Here is an 18,728-nt window from a genome sequence, read left to right as displayed (position 1 = left end):
ATGGAGCAGTTACAGCTTACCGAGGACATGACCTTAGATAGGAACGTCTGGAGGACGCGAATTAGGGCAGAAGACTAGGGCCGGTTTGGGTCGCTAGTGTAGGGAATTACTTGGTGGGGGTTTTATTATTGTTATGATTCCGTGTTCCATGTTTTATTACGAATCTGTGTGCTTTCCTGTGTTTTCTAATACTTATGGGTGCCGTATTTATGTTATGTAATCTAGTTCTATGCTTTACTATAAGTTTGTGTGGTATCTCGTGACTTGAGTCGGGGGTCTATCGGAAACAACCTTTCTACTTCTTTAGGGGTAGAGGTTTGGACTGTGTACATCTTACCCCCCAGACCCCACTAGGTGGGAATACACTGGGTTTGTTGTTGTTGTAATTATTTGTTGTGATGGTTTCATTTTCAAAGAAAAAGGAAAAGTAAAATTTTTACTTGAATACAAAAAATGCCTATTTATATAATAATAATCACGCCAAAGTCTTTCTTGGAGGACTGAAATCATAAACCTCTTGAAAATGTGCGTCTGAGACACCTCTTTATAATTGTATGAAAATCAAACAGTTCATGGTTATACAATAAATATATGGTATCTACTTATAATAAATCTAGAGCATGTATTTACCATTCTATTTGTACTAAGAAAATATCATTACATAAATTCTGTTACATTTTCTAGTTTATCATTAAAGTTTTGATCATTTCCATTACTATATAAGGCTTAATGTAGAGTATTATAAGATTTATTATGAGAAGTATTCAACTCCTAATTGTTATTCTTTTTTTACATATTTATTTATTATTAAGGGGCTATAGTATGAAGAGCTAACGTTTATATTTATGAAATGAAACTTATTAATCATCTTCAAGTGCAATATTCATGAAGATACTATTTTTGAAATTTAAAGATCAGCGCGTTACTTATGGGTCTGAATTTTCCCGCAAACTAACTTACATATCTTGTTGATTGATAAATTTGCATTCAACTCATCATCATGTTCTTGAATATATGATTTGTATATGAATTTGCTTCTCTTGATTGATAGATCAGTAATCACAATCGTTTACCATTGACACTCCACTTTTAGATATGCTTTTCTTAAAGGAAATCTGTAAAGAAGACATCATCCAAATTTTCAAATATAAAATTATACAAACGTAGGAGCTTTTATTACGAAAAAATGTAAGGATCATCTAGATGATAAGATATACATAAATTTTTCTTATTTTTATAAAGAGGATATAGCAAACACTCAAATTAGTGTGTTAAAATATAAAAACAAAGTGAATACGGATGGATAAGATAAGAAATTCAGTAACATTGACTCTTTAAATCTAAATTTAATAAAAAATTTCACATTATAATCACATCACACTATATTTTGATTTCTTTTTTAAAAAATCTACCATGATAAAATAAAAATAGACAAATAGAAGAGAAAGTATAGGCTTCAAAGAAAATATTTCACATCCTAATCACATCGCATTGGCATTTTTCACTTGTTCCCCTTTTTTGTTGGCGAATCTTGCTGCCTGTTATTATAAAAAAAACATTTAGTTAACAATACAATATAAAAACAATAGATTTGCTAAAAGTACAAAATAAATATTTGAAAATGAAATAGAAAATTAGTACTGCTAACTTTTGCATGAGATTTTTCTGATCCTATAAAATGGTGAAGTCATACCTGTACATTTTCAGCAGAATGTCTGCAGGGGTGATTTTTTCTGAGAATTGAGAAGAAGTTGAATGAAGAATGTATCAATTCAAAAAACATGCAACAAATATATAGCAAACGTGCTTAAAATATTTACTTTTTGAGACAGTTTAGGATTGTGATAAACATGGGAGTATAGTGGGAAGTTGGTTATTTTATTTGTGGTTAGCTTTATCTTTTAAATTAATTTCAAAAGTTAATTTTTTATTTTAATTTGTTATAAGTAAATCAGTTTTCAGATTAGTTTTATTTAGATTTTCTTTTGGTCATTTTTTTCTTTTCTCTCCTTTTTTTCTTTTTGCTTTAAAGATAAATATAAATATTAAAAATAAAATGCAAGATAAAATAGGGGAATAATTATTTTTTTAAAATATATTTATCTTTCAAAAATAGGGTAGTAGTTATTTTTTAAAAATTGTGTTTATTTGTCAATAGGTTACGTGATTTATTATCTAAAGGAAAAAGTAATAGAAGTTATAACAGTTATATCTAAAGGAAAACAAGTTTATTTCTTTTTCATTTTTTGATGTGTAATTTAAATAGGGGTAGTTAATGTGCAAATTAATTTATACATTTTTAAAAATTATTTATGCTTAATTATTCTTTTTTAAGTAGGATTTTTGTAGTGTTGACACTTGTCACTTTTGCCTCTCCTATCATATAATTATTCTATTTTAAGTATGATTTTTGTAGTGTTGACACTTGTCACTTTTGCCTCTCCTATCATATATAGATAGATATGTTTGAGTGTGTGTTTGAGCCGGTGGTCTTGCAGAAGCAATATCTCTACCTCACCTCCGAGGTAGTAGTATGGACTACGTACACTTTACCCTCCTCAGATGCCACTTTGTGGGAATATATTGAGTTTGTTGTTGTTGTTGATGTTCTAGTGTCTCTGTGTCTTTGTGTGTGTATATATATGTAATGTATATTGTATATGTATATCAACTTTAATCCCTTTCCTTTCTTTTATTTTTCGCTTTCTAAAAGTGTTGGTGCAATTTTCTGCTCATGCTTGTGACAGTGGAGGATGGATGAAGTTGAGAGAAGAGAATTTGCTGGGAAGAAGGCCAAACTTGCTGCTGCAGAACTTGCAAAATTATCAAGACGTGTATGTGGTGAGTGCTTTAACTTCTTATTTTTGAAGGACAATGAGACTTTGATTTCTTTTATTGAAAAGTTTATTGAAGCAAAGAGACTTAAAGAGTCTTTTACACTCGAATATTCCGAGATATTGGTTGTACTGAAAATATATAAACATAAAAGAGAAGAAGTCTCTACTAACATGTTGTAAGTTATTCACAAGGCCAAACTTCAATAGCTACAACATATGTCCAAGCATGGTTAGCTTGGACTCTCATTCAATATGCACAATAAATGTGTATAAGCATACTAACCATATTGAATTGTGGTACCAAAAACATATTTAGATGGAATTAAAGCTTAAACAAACAATAAATGAGAACTACAGATAGAGGGATATGTGGGTTTTGAAGGTTCATTAGCTACAACACATATCAAACATGGGTAGCTTGAACCCTCGTTCTAATTAATTAAGCAATCAAAACACAAGAACAAATTATATAGAAATAATAACTCTCTTAATTTCTAACGAAAGGCTTGAGTCCTTGGTTGATGACAAATAAAGTTAGATTATGAGAAGGAATAGGGAAGACTACTTATACAAGACGCTGTGCATTCGAGCAAATCAAGTAAAGCTCAAATAGAACTGAAGAATGACAATATCAATTACCTCTTAAGAGGGTTTTCCTTAGCTCAAAGCTTGGTTCGATCTTCAATCATCCAACATCCATCTAATTACTATGAAAACTATCTTCATATAGTCATACTAGATCCTACACCCTTTAGGAAACAAAACAAGTCATTGTACTTGTAAAATATCCTTAAGAAAGACAAGATTAGTCGAGGCTCAGAATTAGGAGAGAATATAGTTATGGCCACGTGTAGGAAGGAGTTCAATCTCTTAAATGTATTTGCAAGCCTCAGAAAATTGCCAAGGTTCAGAATTAGGAGGGGAACATAGTCATGGTCGAACGCTGGAAGATGTGCTTTCCCTTAAGTGTATTTGCAAGTTTAAAAATTAGCTGTTTTATACGTGTTACCATTCTTAAAAAAAGAAGAAATTATCTGGTTTATCTTTTACTCTAGTTCGGAACAAGTTGATCTTCAACCTTCTTAGGCCTTCTCCAAGTTTTCCCTTGAAATACATAGGTCTAAACTAATTCCTTTGAGCACACCAACATCATTTAGGGCTCGCTTAAGCCCTAGAGCTCGATTAAGGCATAGCCAGGTGCTTAAGGCATAGCCAGGTGCTGTCCAAAATATTGAAACCACCACCCATAATAGTGTTGTCAAAGGCGTGCTTAAGCCCTAAAGGGAACCTCTAAACGTGTTGAGCGTTTCGACTCACTTAATGCGCGCGTTTTGTCATCCTCGCTTAATGCGCGCATTTTGTTATCAAGGTTTTAAGACATACTTTCCTTGCCAATGAGCCTGTCTGAAGAGGCGACACGAAACAATTGATACTTTCCTTTATCGTAATTTTTTTTTCAATTATTTTGTATATAGATATAATTTTTTTCTTTTTGAAATTGGTAATGTTGTACTCCTCAGCATTAAGGAATGATATGCTGAGGGATCACAGAGAGTAGTAAATCTAATTACAAGGATCCTAGCATATCGACTAGTTATTCTACCTCATCTATACCTTCCTCTTGACACGAAAAATACAAACATACAATACTTTTCTCCTTTACTCTCTGTATGGAGTTAGATTTGTTCTTTGTTCATATATTTGTCTTTCATGGTTATAGTTATAGTCTTGGACTATTTTGGTGTAAGAAGGTATAGAAGAAGTAGAGCAACTGGTAGATTTTCTAGAATCTATGGAATTATGGAAATAACTTGTAACTTTTTGGAGGTGGCCACAATATCCTTAATGCTGAAGAATACAACTTGACCTTTATCAAAAAAAAAAAAATTTTACTCTTGGACTAGACGTATATTTTTATTTTTCTCCCTTTGTGCCTTTTTTCCTTGAAGCCCACACTTCATTTGCGTTTTCTTTTTGAAGCGCCAACGGACCTTAGAGATTTTTTGCACTTTTAGCTTTTGATCACGGACCTAAAACTATCTTACTGCACGGCAATGTAGGAATGGGTGATTACTGGTATCCTCTTCCCCAAAACACAAAAAACACCTGCTGAACGTGGCCGTTCTCCTTCTCTATAAGTTGTTATGGGTATGACATAATATCAATTGAGGAATGCTAATTGCCCCATCATTTAACTACTAATAACATGACCCTACGAAAAAAACCGTCTTGTCCTATCCATGTGAAAGGAGTCTACCTCATCTTTAACCAAATCTAGATGTTCCAAGTAATTTGGTTAACCTATTCACCGCCTAGTCTAAGCATTATCTTCTAAATTTTAGGTTCCATGCCTCTCATTTCTACATTTGCTTGTTTGTGACCTCTGCATCCACAACCAAGCTAGAAAGATCCTGGAATTTGATCTTAAGAGAAGTCTGACTCCTCCATGCATCTTGCCAGAAGTCGGTGCTTCTTCCATCCCCACCCAAAGCAGTGTTTGTTTCAAATAATGAAATAGAGGTCGTTAATATGTTTCAATAGTCCCAATGGGTGGCGGTAGGGTCTTGGAAGTAATGGATTCTCTGTGAAGTTTTTTTATGAGAAACTTTTGGTTAGGGAGGAGGTTGAGTTTCCATGTAATGCAATATGTGTTCAAAATGTAAGGAAGGTGTGTTTTTCACTTGACTAGCCACTAGAGGGGTGAGTTTTACGGTCGAAAATCTTAGAAAGCGTAAGGTTGTCTTACTTAGTTGGTGCTACATATGCAAGGAGATGGGCGAGGATGTGGATCACCTCCTTCTATATTGCGGGCTTACCATGCGATTATGGTGGGATATGTTTAATGGTTTCACACTCCTTGGTTAATGCCAAAAACTTTGAAAAATCTGATGCTGAGCTGGAAGAGCGGGAGAAGGTGGAGAAGACGAAGGGCTTGGAACTTGGTTTCGATAGTGTTAATGTGGATAGTTTGGAGAGAGAAATAGAAGAGCTTGTGAAGGTGTAGAGTCGAGTTTCTTGCAATTGAGTAGTCTCTGCTCTCTTATATTTTCTTTTGGCGTAAACAGAAAGTTCCTTCTTTCTCAGAGGATTGGGTGGATCTTGTAGAACTTCTTATTTTGTAGAGTTTTTTTTGATCTATATACGATCGATTTGGTCATGTTTGATAAAATACTTCTACTTGATCAAAAAAAATATGTTTCAATACTGCAAAATTGAGGAGAGTTCTTTATTTCACTTGCCTAGTGGCAAGACAGGTAGTTTTGACTCTAGAAAGGCTAAGAAGAAGGGGGTTGCATCTATGTTCCAGATGTTTGTTTTGTGAGACTTTAACACAGAAACTAATAGCCATTTGTTTCTTCATTGCCCTTTACTACCCATTTGTGGAAGCTCTTTCTCAATATTGTGGGGGTCAAGTGGTGTGTGCCTTCTAACACTGTTGATCTTCTTAGGAGCCGGAACAGTTTGGGAGGAATGAACAGAAGAAATGGTGGAAATCGATTCCTCCTTGCATATAGTGGACATGGACAGTTTGGAAAGAGAGGAATGCCAAGAACTGGTTCGGAGTTCGGGCTTTCTTTGGTAATTCCAAGATTTGTGAAAGATGTAACGTTTTGCTGTAGAAGCGGGAATAGGAGGAGAAGACGTAAGGCATGAAATTTAGTCTCTCTTGCATTGATGTGGGTTGTGTGGAATGAGTGAATTAGGAAAGCTTTTGAGGGAGTAGAATTGAGTTTTCTTAGTTGAGGAATAACCTTCGGTCACTTGTTTTCTTTTGGTGCACCCATAAATTTCCTTGTTGTATAGAAGAATGGATGGACTTTGTAGAGAATAAGATTTTGTAGATTCTTTACCTTTTGGTTTATCTTTTTGTATACGGCCATCTTGGCCTCATTCATGAATGAAGTGCATTTACCTTATCAAAACAAAAAAGTTTGGAAAGAGAGAAAGTCCAGAGTTTTTGAAGATAGAGGTATTCATGTGCAGGACGTTAAGATGAACTGTTTACTTTTGTTTCACTTTTGGTGTAAAGTGTGCGTTTCAGAGGAGGTCTCGTTTATGGACTTCATAGGGCAACAGTAATTGATTTTAGTTATTGTTGGCTGTGGGGATCTCCTCTGGATATTTTGCTTTTGCACTGCCGTAGTGCTTTCAATAGCAATCTTACAAGTTAAAAAAAATATTGAGGAGAGTTAACAGTACCATTCCCCGTCCCCTACCCTCAAATTCTCCGCTCTCCATCTCATTTTGCTTTTGTACACCATCTCCCCACTCGTGCTTCAATAGGTACCCTATTTTCTCTACTACTTCTTTTGCATTCCCTCTAGCCTCATGATCAATGCAACACAACAAGTCAATTACTTTATCCTTCATCTCCTCGATAGAAACCCCTAACAACTTCCCAAAATCAATATATTTCTCTTCTTCCCACTTCGAAAGCTTTTGATCCCCTTCCAAAATAGCCAAAGGTTGGGGTTCATCTTCGACTTCTCTAATCTTAAATTTGTCAACAAACACATCAGCCTTTGTCAATGCAGAATCAGATTTGGACGCCAAAGAAAGCTCATCAATAACCGTCAACTAATTATTTGAGCTGGAACTACCCAAATATCATCATTCTGAGCATTTATCACACTGTTCTGGACTTCAGAACCAGCCCAAACAGCCTCAGCCTTCCAGTGCTTCTTCATTTCCGGCAAATCTGTGAACCGACTGCTAAGAACCTGTGCTTGACCAACAGGCCTGTTATAGTTGGTATTTGCAACAGAAACTCCATTCCCAGCTCAATAGGGCAATTCCGAGCAGGCCCAAGCTAGTTCCTCCAATTTTGATGTCGCCAGACATCGAAATCCGATCAGCAGGCTTGCTGGACCTCCTGTTGACATGGTCTATATCCTTCCCTATGATTTTCAGTGAATCAGGTTCCCCAGGCCTCGTAAGACTGTTCCGAACAGGCCCCACCCTTTTACTGCCATTGTTGAGGTCGTCGGAATTGTTTTTCCGGCCTTCAACATTGCCGGAATCACATTGAGAAGAAAATTGTTGTGGTTGTCTTGTCTATCCTTCTCGTCTTTCAAAAAACTCTCTTACTTGGGTGTATTACCTCTGGATAGGTAACTAAAGTCTTCTGGGGGTTTGTTCGATGCTATAGGAGCCTTTTCTTTCGCTGGCTGCCTGCAATTATGATCACGTAATTCTTCTGCTGGGTTGAATTGGTTTGATCTAGGCCAAATAGCCGGTTCTCTGCTTTTAAACCGGTCCAGCTTCTTTTTCCACTCTTTCTCACGTAACCAGTGGTAAAATAGAACTTTTGCCGTTTTATTTCTATTTTTGTAATTCTTTTTTTTTTTTTTTTTTGAAACTGGTAATTGTATTCCTCAGTATTAAAGGCTATGCTGGCCACCTCCAAAAAGTTTACAGAAAGAACAAAAGGTTACTTACAGAGAACCTATAAAGTCCACTAATTGGATTTCTTCTACACTGTTCTTTAACCAAAAGCCTGGTGAAGTAATAACTTTCCACTTAATTTTCTGAATAGTGGATTCTTTTCCTTCAAAGATCCTTTGGTTCCTCTCCTTCCAAATGGTCCACAAGATGCAAGCTGGGACTGTTCTCCACCATCTTTTCTGGCTCTTGCTTCCTCCTCTTTTGATCCAGCAGTTAAGCAAGTCTGCAGTACGTTCAGGCATGATCCAATTAATTGCAGCAATGGAAGTGAACATTGTTCAAACATGTGATGTTATTTTGTAATGCAAGAAGAGATGGTTGTTGGTTTCTAGTGCCTCTTTACATATAAGGCATCTAGATGCTATGTTGAACCCCCACTTTTGTAATGCCTCATGTGTCAAGCATTCTTTCCTAACTACTAGCCAAGTAAAACACTTTACTTTAGTAGAGGCTACACTCTTCCAAATAGCATTCCAAGGTTCGGTTGATTTGCCCACAGCTTCATTCAATCCCCTCTTGTATACTCTGTTAACAATGAAAATTCCATCATTGTGGTGCTTCCAAATAAGGTTGTCCGGATCCAAATTAGTACCAGGGAAGTCTCCTATTAAATTTAGAGGATCTGCTACCCATGGTATTTCCCAATCATTACCACTCCAGTCCCCCTTCCAAAAAAGTACCATGACTCCCCTGCCAACTCTAACTTTAGTTTGTGTCTTGAAAGTCAACTAGAGATTCCTGATTGACTTCCAAGCCCTAACCCCATAAGTATTGGTCACATTATTAGTGCACCACTACCCATCCAGACCATATTTATGTAGAATAATCTCCTTCCACAAGGAAGGTTCCTCTTGGTTAAATCTCCATAATCATTTCATAAGCGAACTCTTATTATGAAGTTTTAGGTTTCTCACTCTTAGACCTCCAAAACTCTTGCTTTGCTGAGCTGTGCTCCATTTCACAAGGTTAAAGCTCTTCTCAATCTTGCTTCCTTGCCACAAGAAATCTCTCCTCAGCTTATCAGGGATGGGAAATAAAGATGGTATATATGTTGACAAAGAATCTAAAACTGCATTAATCAAAACTACTCTACCTCCCAGGGAAAGTAGATTTCCAAAGAGCTAGTTTTTTTTTTTTCCTGTTTTCTCTATTAGTCCATCCCATATACTCAACTTTGTGTTTAGCACCCAAAGGCATTCCCAAATAAGTAGTGGGCTACTCCTCTGTCCTGCTCCTCAAAATATCCCAAATAAGTAGTGGACAGTTTTGTGATCGGAAAAATGTTGCTTTTTCTCCCATTGACCTTCAACCCAGAGCAGGCTTCAAATACAACCAGAACCACTTTAAGAAAGCAGATTTGTTCTTCTTCAGCTTCACAAAAAACCATAGTGTCATCAGCATATAATAGGTGAGTCACCTCCATAATTTCATTGTTCCTTTTTTTAATGGAAAAACCACTGTAATCAAAGATAAAAACCTTCCATATTTGTTGGCTTTCAGAGAAAGAAAAATGTTTGTGAAATAGTCTAAGCATTTCTAAGCTTTAAAGATCCCCCTCTCGTTTCTGATGCTTCGTAAAATCGCTTGCAATTCCAGAGAAGAGCTTCTTTTCTCAGCACCGTTCTCCTCAGATGGTATCTGCCACTTTCTACCCAGTCATACCAAGTCTCCGCTCTGGCTCTTGACTAGGTGATGTCGTAGGATTTCCCCCCTGAACGAATAATAGATCCTATTTCAAATCCTTTTGTGAGGAGAGGATGTTAGATGTGAAGAAAAAAAAGAACAGAAACTGAGTGAGGAGGGAAAGGAAGAAGGAAGAAAGTGTTTTTCCGGTGGAATTCTTCCACGGGAGACGGAATCTCAAAATCCAGAAGGGACCTTAAGTCAATAGAAGGGTTAATAGCGTTGATTCTTCAGGCTACAGAAGAAATTTTGGGCATAAAGTTGTCAGTCAACAAGGCCAGTATTGAGGAAAAGGAACACCAGTTATTATTTCCATTTTTTGTATTTCACCAATTTGTTCTAGCCTTGGTGGAAACAATTTCTTGGACCTGTTGCTGGTGATGTGGCAGGTGTCCTGTGGAACTAGTCGAGGTGCACGCAAGCGACCCGGACATCACGGATTTTTTTTTTTTTAAATTCCCTTTTCTCTCTTCCAGATCTGTTATCTGTTAATGACATACATCTCTTCCCTTACTGAGTTTGTTCCATCTCCAAAACCCCTTTTCCACTTCAGATGCAAGGCCTAGCACCTTAGTACCTACACTACATCGCCAACTAAGCTGGGCAAAGAGCTCCACCTTAGCCTCAGTCATTAAAGGGCCTACTGGCTTGCGGGAGGAGTTGCAGCCTCTTGAACCACTAAGAAAATACTGGAACACAATTCCAGCATGAGTTTTGATGGGTACTTTGGAAGGGAGAAGCTCAAGAAATACAGATACTGAAAGTATATCTGCTTAGGATCATTGGCTCTTCTTGCAATTTGCTGGATGTTTTGGAAAAAAATGACATGACTCAGTTTATTAGCCTATTACAAGAGTAACTTTTGTATAGGGGAGCCATTTTTTTTTTGTGCAGGGCCCCTCTTATTTATAATATCCAATACTAGCTTAGTGCTTGGCTATTTCTATTAATATAAGTTGGAAGAAAATGACATGATTGAGTTTATTAGCCTATTACAAGAGTAACTTTTGTATAGGGGAGCGCATTTTGTTTTTGTGCAGGGGCCCCTCTTATTTATAATGTCCAATACTAGCTTAGTGCTTGGCTATTTCTATTAATATAGGCTTAATTTACTGATCCAAAAAAGAAGAACAGTGACATCTGAGCATAGTATTCAATATTCAGTTCGCTGCAGCAGAATAACCATGAGCTCTGTAAGTCTGCTTAGAACTATGGTTCATTTAGAAGTTCTTGTAGGTTACATACTGTTGGATGATTGATGAAAAAACTTAAAGCTACTTTCTCTTTCCTATTTTTATCTCACTACTGAATGTCTACTATTTTAAAACGTAGTGTAGCTATTTTTGGCTTACAGTTTCACGTTAAGCTTGTGTCAAATACACTGTAACTTAGTCTGCTTTCTCATACTAGAGATCAATACTTTGATTGTTTGTCTGTTTAATTTTCTGTCTTCATTTGTGTACTTCTTAAAAGATCTTTTGGGTTTTGCAGATAGTCGGGCTGGAAACTCATTTACTTCATACATTACGGCAAAGGTCGTATATTTTATTTGTTGAAGGCGTTGATTGTACCTGTTAGGATCTTCTTCTTCTTCTTTTTTTTTTAAACAAATTTCTTTGGCTTGGTTGTGCTATTTAGTTGTATATATATAGAATTTCATTCTTCCTCTAATACGTTGTTTCTGATTTCCTTCTTCAGATCCTTGACAGCATTCAGTTGTCCATCAGAAATGTTCATGTTCTTTATCGTGATATGCTGACATATTCGGTATATTTTTACCTAATTGTCCTTGAGAATCATTATATTTCCTTGTGTACTTATTTTGCTTTCCATTTGAATTCTTGAGCTTGTTGGGTTATTCTCTTGGTCCTTAGCTTTCTGAAGTTTGGAGATCCTTCATTGCTATATTATCTCTGGGCTCCTCTATCATCTCATTGTCCTAAATGTCCCTTCTTGGTCACCTAATATCTGGGATGAAGTACAGAATTTGGCCATAAAAGGAGTTACTAGTAATAAAAGAACTGGAAAGACACATTTATGAGTTTCTCAAGGAAGAAGCCATTTATGTGCTTTTCAATGTGGGTTTGACTTTAGGTGAGGGAGATGTAGAGCTTATGCAAAAGACTTGTTAGATTTTATGTGCGGAAATGCGATGTGAATTCTAACCTTGAATTTTGTTAGGGTAAATCTATTTGCATGTTAATGTTTCTTGATCCCGTTTACGTGTTCTTAACATTGCCAAAATCCAAGGCAAATAGTTACGGATCACGTCTTTGCATGTCATTCTGCCTACTAGTTCTCTCATCTCTACAGCTCCTTATCCTGAACAAATGTGGTCTTCCAAGGCTTTTATTAAACAAATCATTGAAGGAATTGAATCATAAGCGATATTGGCTATCGAACTTATTAATGAAACATGGTGAGATTTATTGACTATAATCATTCTCTATTTCAAGGGGATGCTTGTAGATCTTTAAAGTAGCTCGAGAGGTCTAGGTGTAGAATTTTATCTGTTTTTTGATCATTTACAGTTGAACTTTACATTTTTCTCACACAGAGAATCCATATGTCAGATGTAGTATTACCTCGTTCTTTTTGCATAAATCTTCTTCTGTATAAACGAAAAATTACCAATGAGCCTGCATCAGTCTTCTGTAACATCTTTTCTGTGATGAGTATTTCTTTAGCCATTTCTTTGCTGGAGTAGGGGGTTTAACTGTAACTTTTCTAGCTCTGGTTACTTGTAAGAATTAAGTGAAATGTTGTTTATTTCATTTAGGGTCTGTATTATTCTAAAATGTTATGTAACACTAGTCATCGTTACAAGCAATTGTTTCCTTTTCTGCCAGGCAGTAACCGTGTTTGGTCTGAAGCTGTCAAGTTTGACAATTACGAGGCAACTAGTTAGGTATGACTCTGTCCCGTATTTTCACTTTATAGGTGTTGTCTTTTTAATGTTCTTTTCATGCACTCACTTACATTGATGAATTTTCTATGCTTGAAAAATGTAATGTTCTTTCTGTAAGTCATGTTTCTTATGCGTGAGATAGCCTATTTGGTGCGGAGAATTTTGTGTTCTTCCTTGGAATTGGTATCCTTTAATGCTTAAAGAGTGGGACGTGATAATATTGGAGCTTTAGGATTTTCACACCATACTAGTAAATATTAGGTTGATTTTATCTGTTAGATTTGCATATATCTAGAGTCCGACTTCAGTGTGGTATAGCAGTTGCTTTGGTATAAAATTTGCTTCCAGATCATGTTGGGGTTGTCCTGTATTTCGCATGTACAGAAAGGAGATTTTGTCATTATCTGTACTAGTCAGTCTTGTTAGAAACTTGACAGATTCTATTATCATAAGGATATTTATACTTTGAAATCGCGGAGGTAATTTTTTTTTCTTTTCCAATTTTTTTTTAATCTGTTTAACGAATGTCATGTACATTTTTTGTCTGATAAGGTAAGTGTACTACATTCGTAAACAAGGCCGAGATGGCCATATACAATGGAAAAAACAAAAAGTAGAGAATCTACAAAATCTGATTCTCTACGAAGTCCACCCATTCTTCTATACAACTAGGAATATTGTGGGCGCACCAAAAGAAAATGATAGACCGGAGGCTATTCCTCACTTGTGAAAACTACTCTACCCCTTATTTCTCTTTATCCAAACAACCCACATCAACGCACGAGGGACCAAATTTCAAGCCTTACGTCTTCTCCTAATCCTTCTTCTCCAACAAAACATTAAATCTTTCACAGTTTTTGGCATTACCCAAGAAATTCCGTACGTGTGGTCTTTTAGTCTTTCTTTTTCTCTTTTTGACAATTTTTTCTTTTTCATTTTCTACCACACCTAGATAGGAAGGTCTAGAGGACGCGAATTAGGGCAGAAGACTAGGGCCGGTTTGGGTTGCTAGTGTAGGGAATTACTTGGTGGTGGTTTTATCCTTGTTATGATTCCGTGTTCCATGTTTTATTACGAATCTGTGTGCTTTCCTCTGTTTTCTAATACTTATGGGTGCCGTATTTATGTTATGTAATCTAGTTCTGTGCTTTACTATGAGTTTGTGTGGTATCTCGTGACTTGAGCCGGGGGTCTATCGGAAACAACCTTTCTACTTCTTTAGAGGTAGAGGTATGGACTGCGTACATCTTACCCCCCAGACCCCACCAGGTGGGAATACACTGGGTTTGTTGTTGTTGTTGTATTTTCTACCACACCTATCCTTTCATTTTTTTCTCCTATTTTACCCTTATTCATATCCATTTCACATCATGCACCCCTATGATATCCACCTTTAATTTAAGTGATTTGCCGGAGTTGAAGTTCATAATGTCCAATGAGGACTAGAGCCAAAACAGGTTCATTGTAATACAAATAGAAAGGTGATAGGTGTAACAAGAAAATATGTTGTAAGGCTCAAAGATCGGGATCAAAGGATACTAATTCACACATGGAAGGAAAACTAGGCTATAAGTGGACTAATATCAAAATGACATATGATCCTTTCCTAACCACTATCCTTACACCTATGGAAGACTAACCGGGCAAGTTTTGGATTTAACACACAAAGGTAACTAAGTAGCAGCTCACACACACATAAAACAGAGTCAATATTGTAAGCTACCACCTATCCGATTCATGCACAAGTTCGCAATGATTATCATGTCCTTAATACTAATGCCATAAAAAGATTCACAATAGTCATATAAATATACATATCAGACAGTTCAAGAATAGACAATTGGAGGGGTCTTATCATTTATCTCAAAAAATCAACAAAAACATGTAAACTATCTTATATATTGTTTTTTCTCCTAACTAAACACAAAACATCACAAAACAAAACACAATACGCCTAAACATGTTGGCTTTACTAGGAACAAGTATCCCACCACAGTCTCATAGTAAAGGCATAATGAATGAGAAGGTGATCCACTTCTTTCCGTCTCTTTACACATGAAACACCAGTTGACACAAACAACCTTATGCTTCCTAAGATTTTTTGCTGTCAAAATAACCCTTCTAGATGCTAGCCAAGAGAAAAAAACACGCCTTCCTTGGCACCGACAGTATACAAATTGCACCGCATTGAAACACGACCTCCTCCCTAGATAGGAGTTTCTCATAGAAAGATTTAACAGAAAACACTCCATTGTTCCCCATTGTTCCCCAAACCCTACCATAAAGCATCAGGTTTATCCACTGAATTGACTTGCCTGTGAAGGGTGACTATCAACGTTTGGAGCTTGGTCACCTCTCAAGTCTCAATCGTGGAAATGCCTTCTAAATATCAAGTCCCAAAAAGTGTCTCCATTATGTATCTCTCTAATTTGTTGGGCCGGCATGTCTCCTTCGCATGTCATTCTATACAAAATCTGAAAATCATCTTTCAATAGGCTATCCCTACACCACCTATGTCCCTACAAATTAACCCTCCTCCTATTTCCAACCTTGAAAGAGATATTTCTGTTGAAATCATCCCATCTATTTATTATATCCTCCACAAACCATACCTAAACGACATAGTGACATCTCTAGTTCTCCATCCCCCTTCCATTACCCCATATATTTCAACTATCACCCCTCTCCAAAAGGCTTGAACCTTCATCCTGGAACGCCAAAGCCATTTGCCTAACAAAACCTTTGTTAAAAATCGCTAAATCTTTAATTCAAAGACCTCTCCATGTTTTAGGAGAAGTGAGTCTTCCAATGCACCTAGTGAAATTTTTTTTTCGCATCCGCTCCACCCCCAAGAATGTTTCTCTACAATCTCTCTAATTTTCCTGCAACCGATGTTGGACCTTGAAACAAAGACATAAAGTAAGTGGGTATACTCGATGAAGTGCTCTTAATAAGCACCTCTTTTCCTCCTTTGGACAAGTATCTTTTTCGCCACTCCGCTAATCACTTCTCAACACTCTAAAGAACCTGATTTCACACCAAAACATCCTTGTTTAAGGCCCCCGGTGGTTGTCCAAGATAGGTAGTTAGCAGCGGCCCCACCCTACAGTTCAACACTTGAGCAAACATTCTAGTATCAGCTACGTCATCCACAAAAAATCACTTAGCCGAAATGTTCTAATTGAGTCATATTTGCATCACAACAAACTAAAGTGTCATCTGCAAAAAATAAGTGGGAAACTGACACTGTCCCAACACCTTTAATCGCTGCATTAAAACCCTTTTGAAAAACCTCCTAAGACATCTTTGCCCATCATTCCAGAGCTTCCATAGCTAGGATGAACAGGCTCGGAGATAAAGGATCCCCTTGTCTTAGACCCCTAGTACTCCCAAAGAACCCACATGGATTGCCATTCACCAAAACAGAATACTCACGGGAGAAATGCAAAATATGATTCATTTTCTCTATTTTTCCGAAATCCCATTACATGTGTTTCTCATTCAATAAAAAGCACAATATGTGCTTCATTTTGCAAGGGTTATTTCCACGAATTTCGGTTGCTAGTACCTTTTCAAATGTCATGCCAAAGGAACATGTCGTTTAAACAAATTAGAGAGGTACAGGGTGGAGGTGGAGAGACTTTTTGGGATTTGAGATTTAGAAGACATTTCTATGATTTGGTGGTGATCGAGCTCCAACCTTCATAGACAAGTCAATTCGGTGGATTAACTTGATGCTTCGTGGTGAGGTTTGAGGAACAATGAAGTTTTCTCTTGTAAATCTTTCTATGATCTACGGTTATCAAAAAAAAAAAAAAAATTCTATGATAAACTCCTAATTGGGGATGTGGTTGTGTTTCTATGTGATGCAATTAGGATAGGCTGATGCCGAGGAAGATGTGTTTTTTCTCTTGGCTAGCAACTATAGGGGTGATTTTGATGGCGGAAAATCTTAGAAAGCATAAGGTTGTTTGTGTCAGCTGGTGTTACATCTTTAAGGAGACTGGGATAGAAGTGGATCATCTTCTCATACGTTGTGTCTTTTCCATGAGATTATGGTGGGATATGCTTCAATGGTTCGGAGTTTCTTGGGTAATGCCAAATTTGTGAAGGAGAATGTTTTGTTGGAGAAGCGGGAATAGGAGGAGAAGACGTAAGGCATGGAATTTGGTCCATTTTGTGTTGATGTGGGTTATTTGGAATGGGAGAAATAGGAGAACTTTTGAGGGGTTAGAGTCGAGTTTTCTCAAGCGAGAAATAGCCTCTAGTCTCTTATTTTCCTTCGGTGCACCCATAAAATCCCTAGTTGTATAGAAGAATGGGTGGACTTTGTAGAGAATCAGATTTTGTAGATTCCTTACTTTTTGTTTTTTTCCATTGTATATGGCCATCTCGGCCTTGTTTATGAATGAAATACACTTATTAAAAAAATAGAACCAAAACTTGTACCATTTGTGTTTGTTGAAGTGTGTGACCATCTCAATTAGAAGCTTAAGTTGTTAGGGAGAGCATAGGGTTTTTTTACTTAATTATTGTCTTCAACATGCCCCATCGCGTGTAGGCTAATTTTTTTTTTCATGGTCCAATTTCGGTTGCAGTGAGACTTGAACCCAAGAACTGTGTTTGCTTTGATACCATATTGAAGTGTGTGACCATCTAATCTTAAATCATAAAGATGTTAGAGTGACATATTTTTATTTACTTAATTAGTGTCTTCAACAATGTTGTTTACCCGAGTCTTTTAATTTATGTTTGGTTGCTTTGAGCCTTACTGGTCCTTCGTACATCTTCTAGTGGGAAACTGAGAGATGGGAGTGTCAACAAACTTGTTGAAGTTAAAGGATTGGAGCTCTATTGTAATCCCTTCCAAAGTAGTCATGAGGTGATGAGAGACGATGCAGTGGATTCTAACAGTCAGGGCAGAGAATTAGAAGCAAATAATGACAGATGTATTTTGGTCCCGCTAGATGTATCTTTGTCTCTTTCGGTATGTGAATCTTATTCTCAATCTTTGTTCTTCTGTTATTTGTTTATTCCCTTTGTGTTTTGAATTAAATGGATTACCTTATTGCTTTCTATATTACATAGGTTAAAATTAACTGGACCCCTTTTGTGATTCCTAATAATTGAAATATAGGAATCTAATAAGTGGTTCCAGTTCTGCTTCTTTCTTTCCCATGCAAAACGTCCTCCATATATTACTTCGTCAAGAGCACTTTTTCCAATCATTACATAACCATTATTCAACTAAACCTCAATTCCAAGTTAGTTTGAAAGAGCTATACGAATCATCAGTATCTATTCTGCTCTATTAAAGGTGCAGTTCATTACTTAACAACCTCCTTTAAATGGTAGTTTTGCATTTCGAAAAATGTAAATATGATGTAAAGATGCTTCTGTTATGATCGACATCCAACTTCTCATCTTGCATTTGAATATTAAATTTGAGTGGTAGAAATCCCTTGAAGTTCTTATTATTAATGTGCTATCTCTAATAGACGGACTGACGGAATAACCAAATACTCGTCTCTCATCTTATTTTCCATCTGAATTCAAGCTTTACTATTTTTGATATGCTGATGAAATATGTTTAGCAGAGTTACCCGGTACATGTACTGGTGTGAGGTAGTAGGCAGTGGTGGAGTAACCGAGGTGCACGCAAGCTGGCCTATACTCGATCTCTATCAAAAACAAAAATCACTGAAGAGAACTAGTTGTCATCAGGCTGGAAGAGCTAAATTTAATTCTGAAGATTCGTCAAGTGAATATCTCTTAAGAGGCCTGTAGCCTTATACGAAATAAAGGAAAAGAACCACTCAATCTCATGTACTGTGTTTTAGAAGAAAGTGATATCG

At 36.6% G+C, this 18,728-nt stretch overlaps 1 protein-coding gene across 8 annotated transcripts in view; it reads left to right on the top strand.

Annotated features, from left to right (window-relative positions):
- Positions 1-18,728, top strand: part of LOC107846947 (putative vacuolar protein sorting-associated protein 13A) — a gene marked incomplete at its 3' end in the record, with an annotated part of 124,821 nt that overhangs the window by 32,939 nt on the left and 73,154 nt on the right. For 7 of the 8 annotated variants that reach the window (XM_047398994.1, XM_047398993.1, XM_016691219.2 and 4 more), the window contains 5 exon segments: positions 2,748-2,841; positions 11,457-11,500; positions 11,664-11,732; positions 12,815-12,873; positions 17,668-17,860. In XM_047398994.1, the coding sequence (XP_047254950.1) occupies positions 2,748-2,841; positions 11,457-11,500; positions 11,664-11,732; positions 12,815-12,873; positions 17,668-17,860 (459 nt within the window). 8 annotated transcript variants of the gene reach the window in all.

The sequence above is a fragment of the Capsicum annuum genome, chromosome 11 (assembly GCF_002878395.1).
Source record: "Capsicum annuum cultivar UCD-10X-F1 chromosome 11, UCD10Xv1.1, whole genome shotgun sequence".
In the NCBI taxonomy this organism is placed as follows: domain Eukaryota; kingdom Viridiplantae; phylum Streptophyta; class Magnoliopsida; order Solanales; family Solanaceae; genus Capsicum; species Capsicum annuum.
Note: the sequence above shows the minus strand (reverse complement) of the source record. Positions and strands in the feature narration are given on the sequence as shown.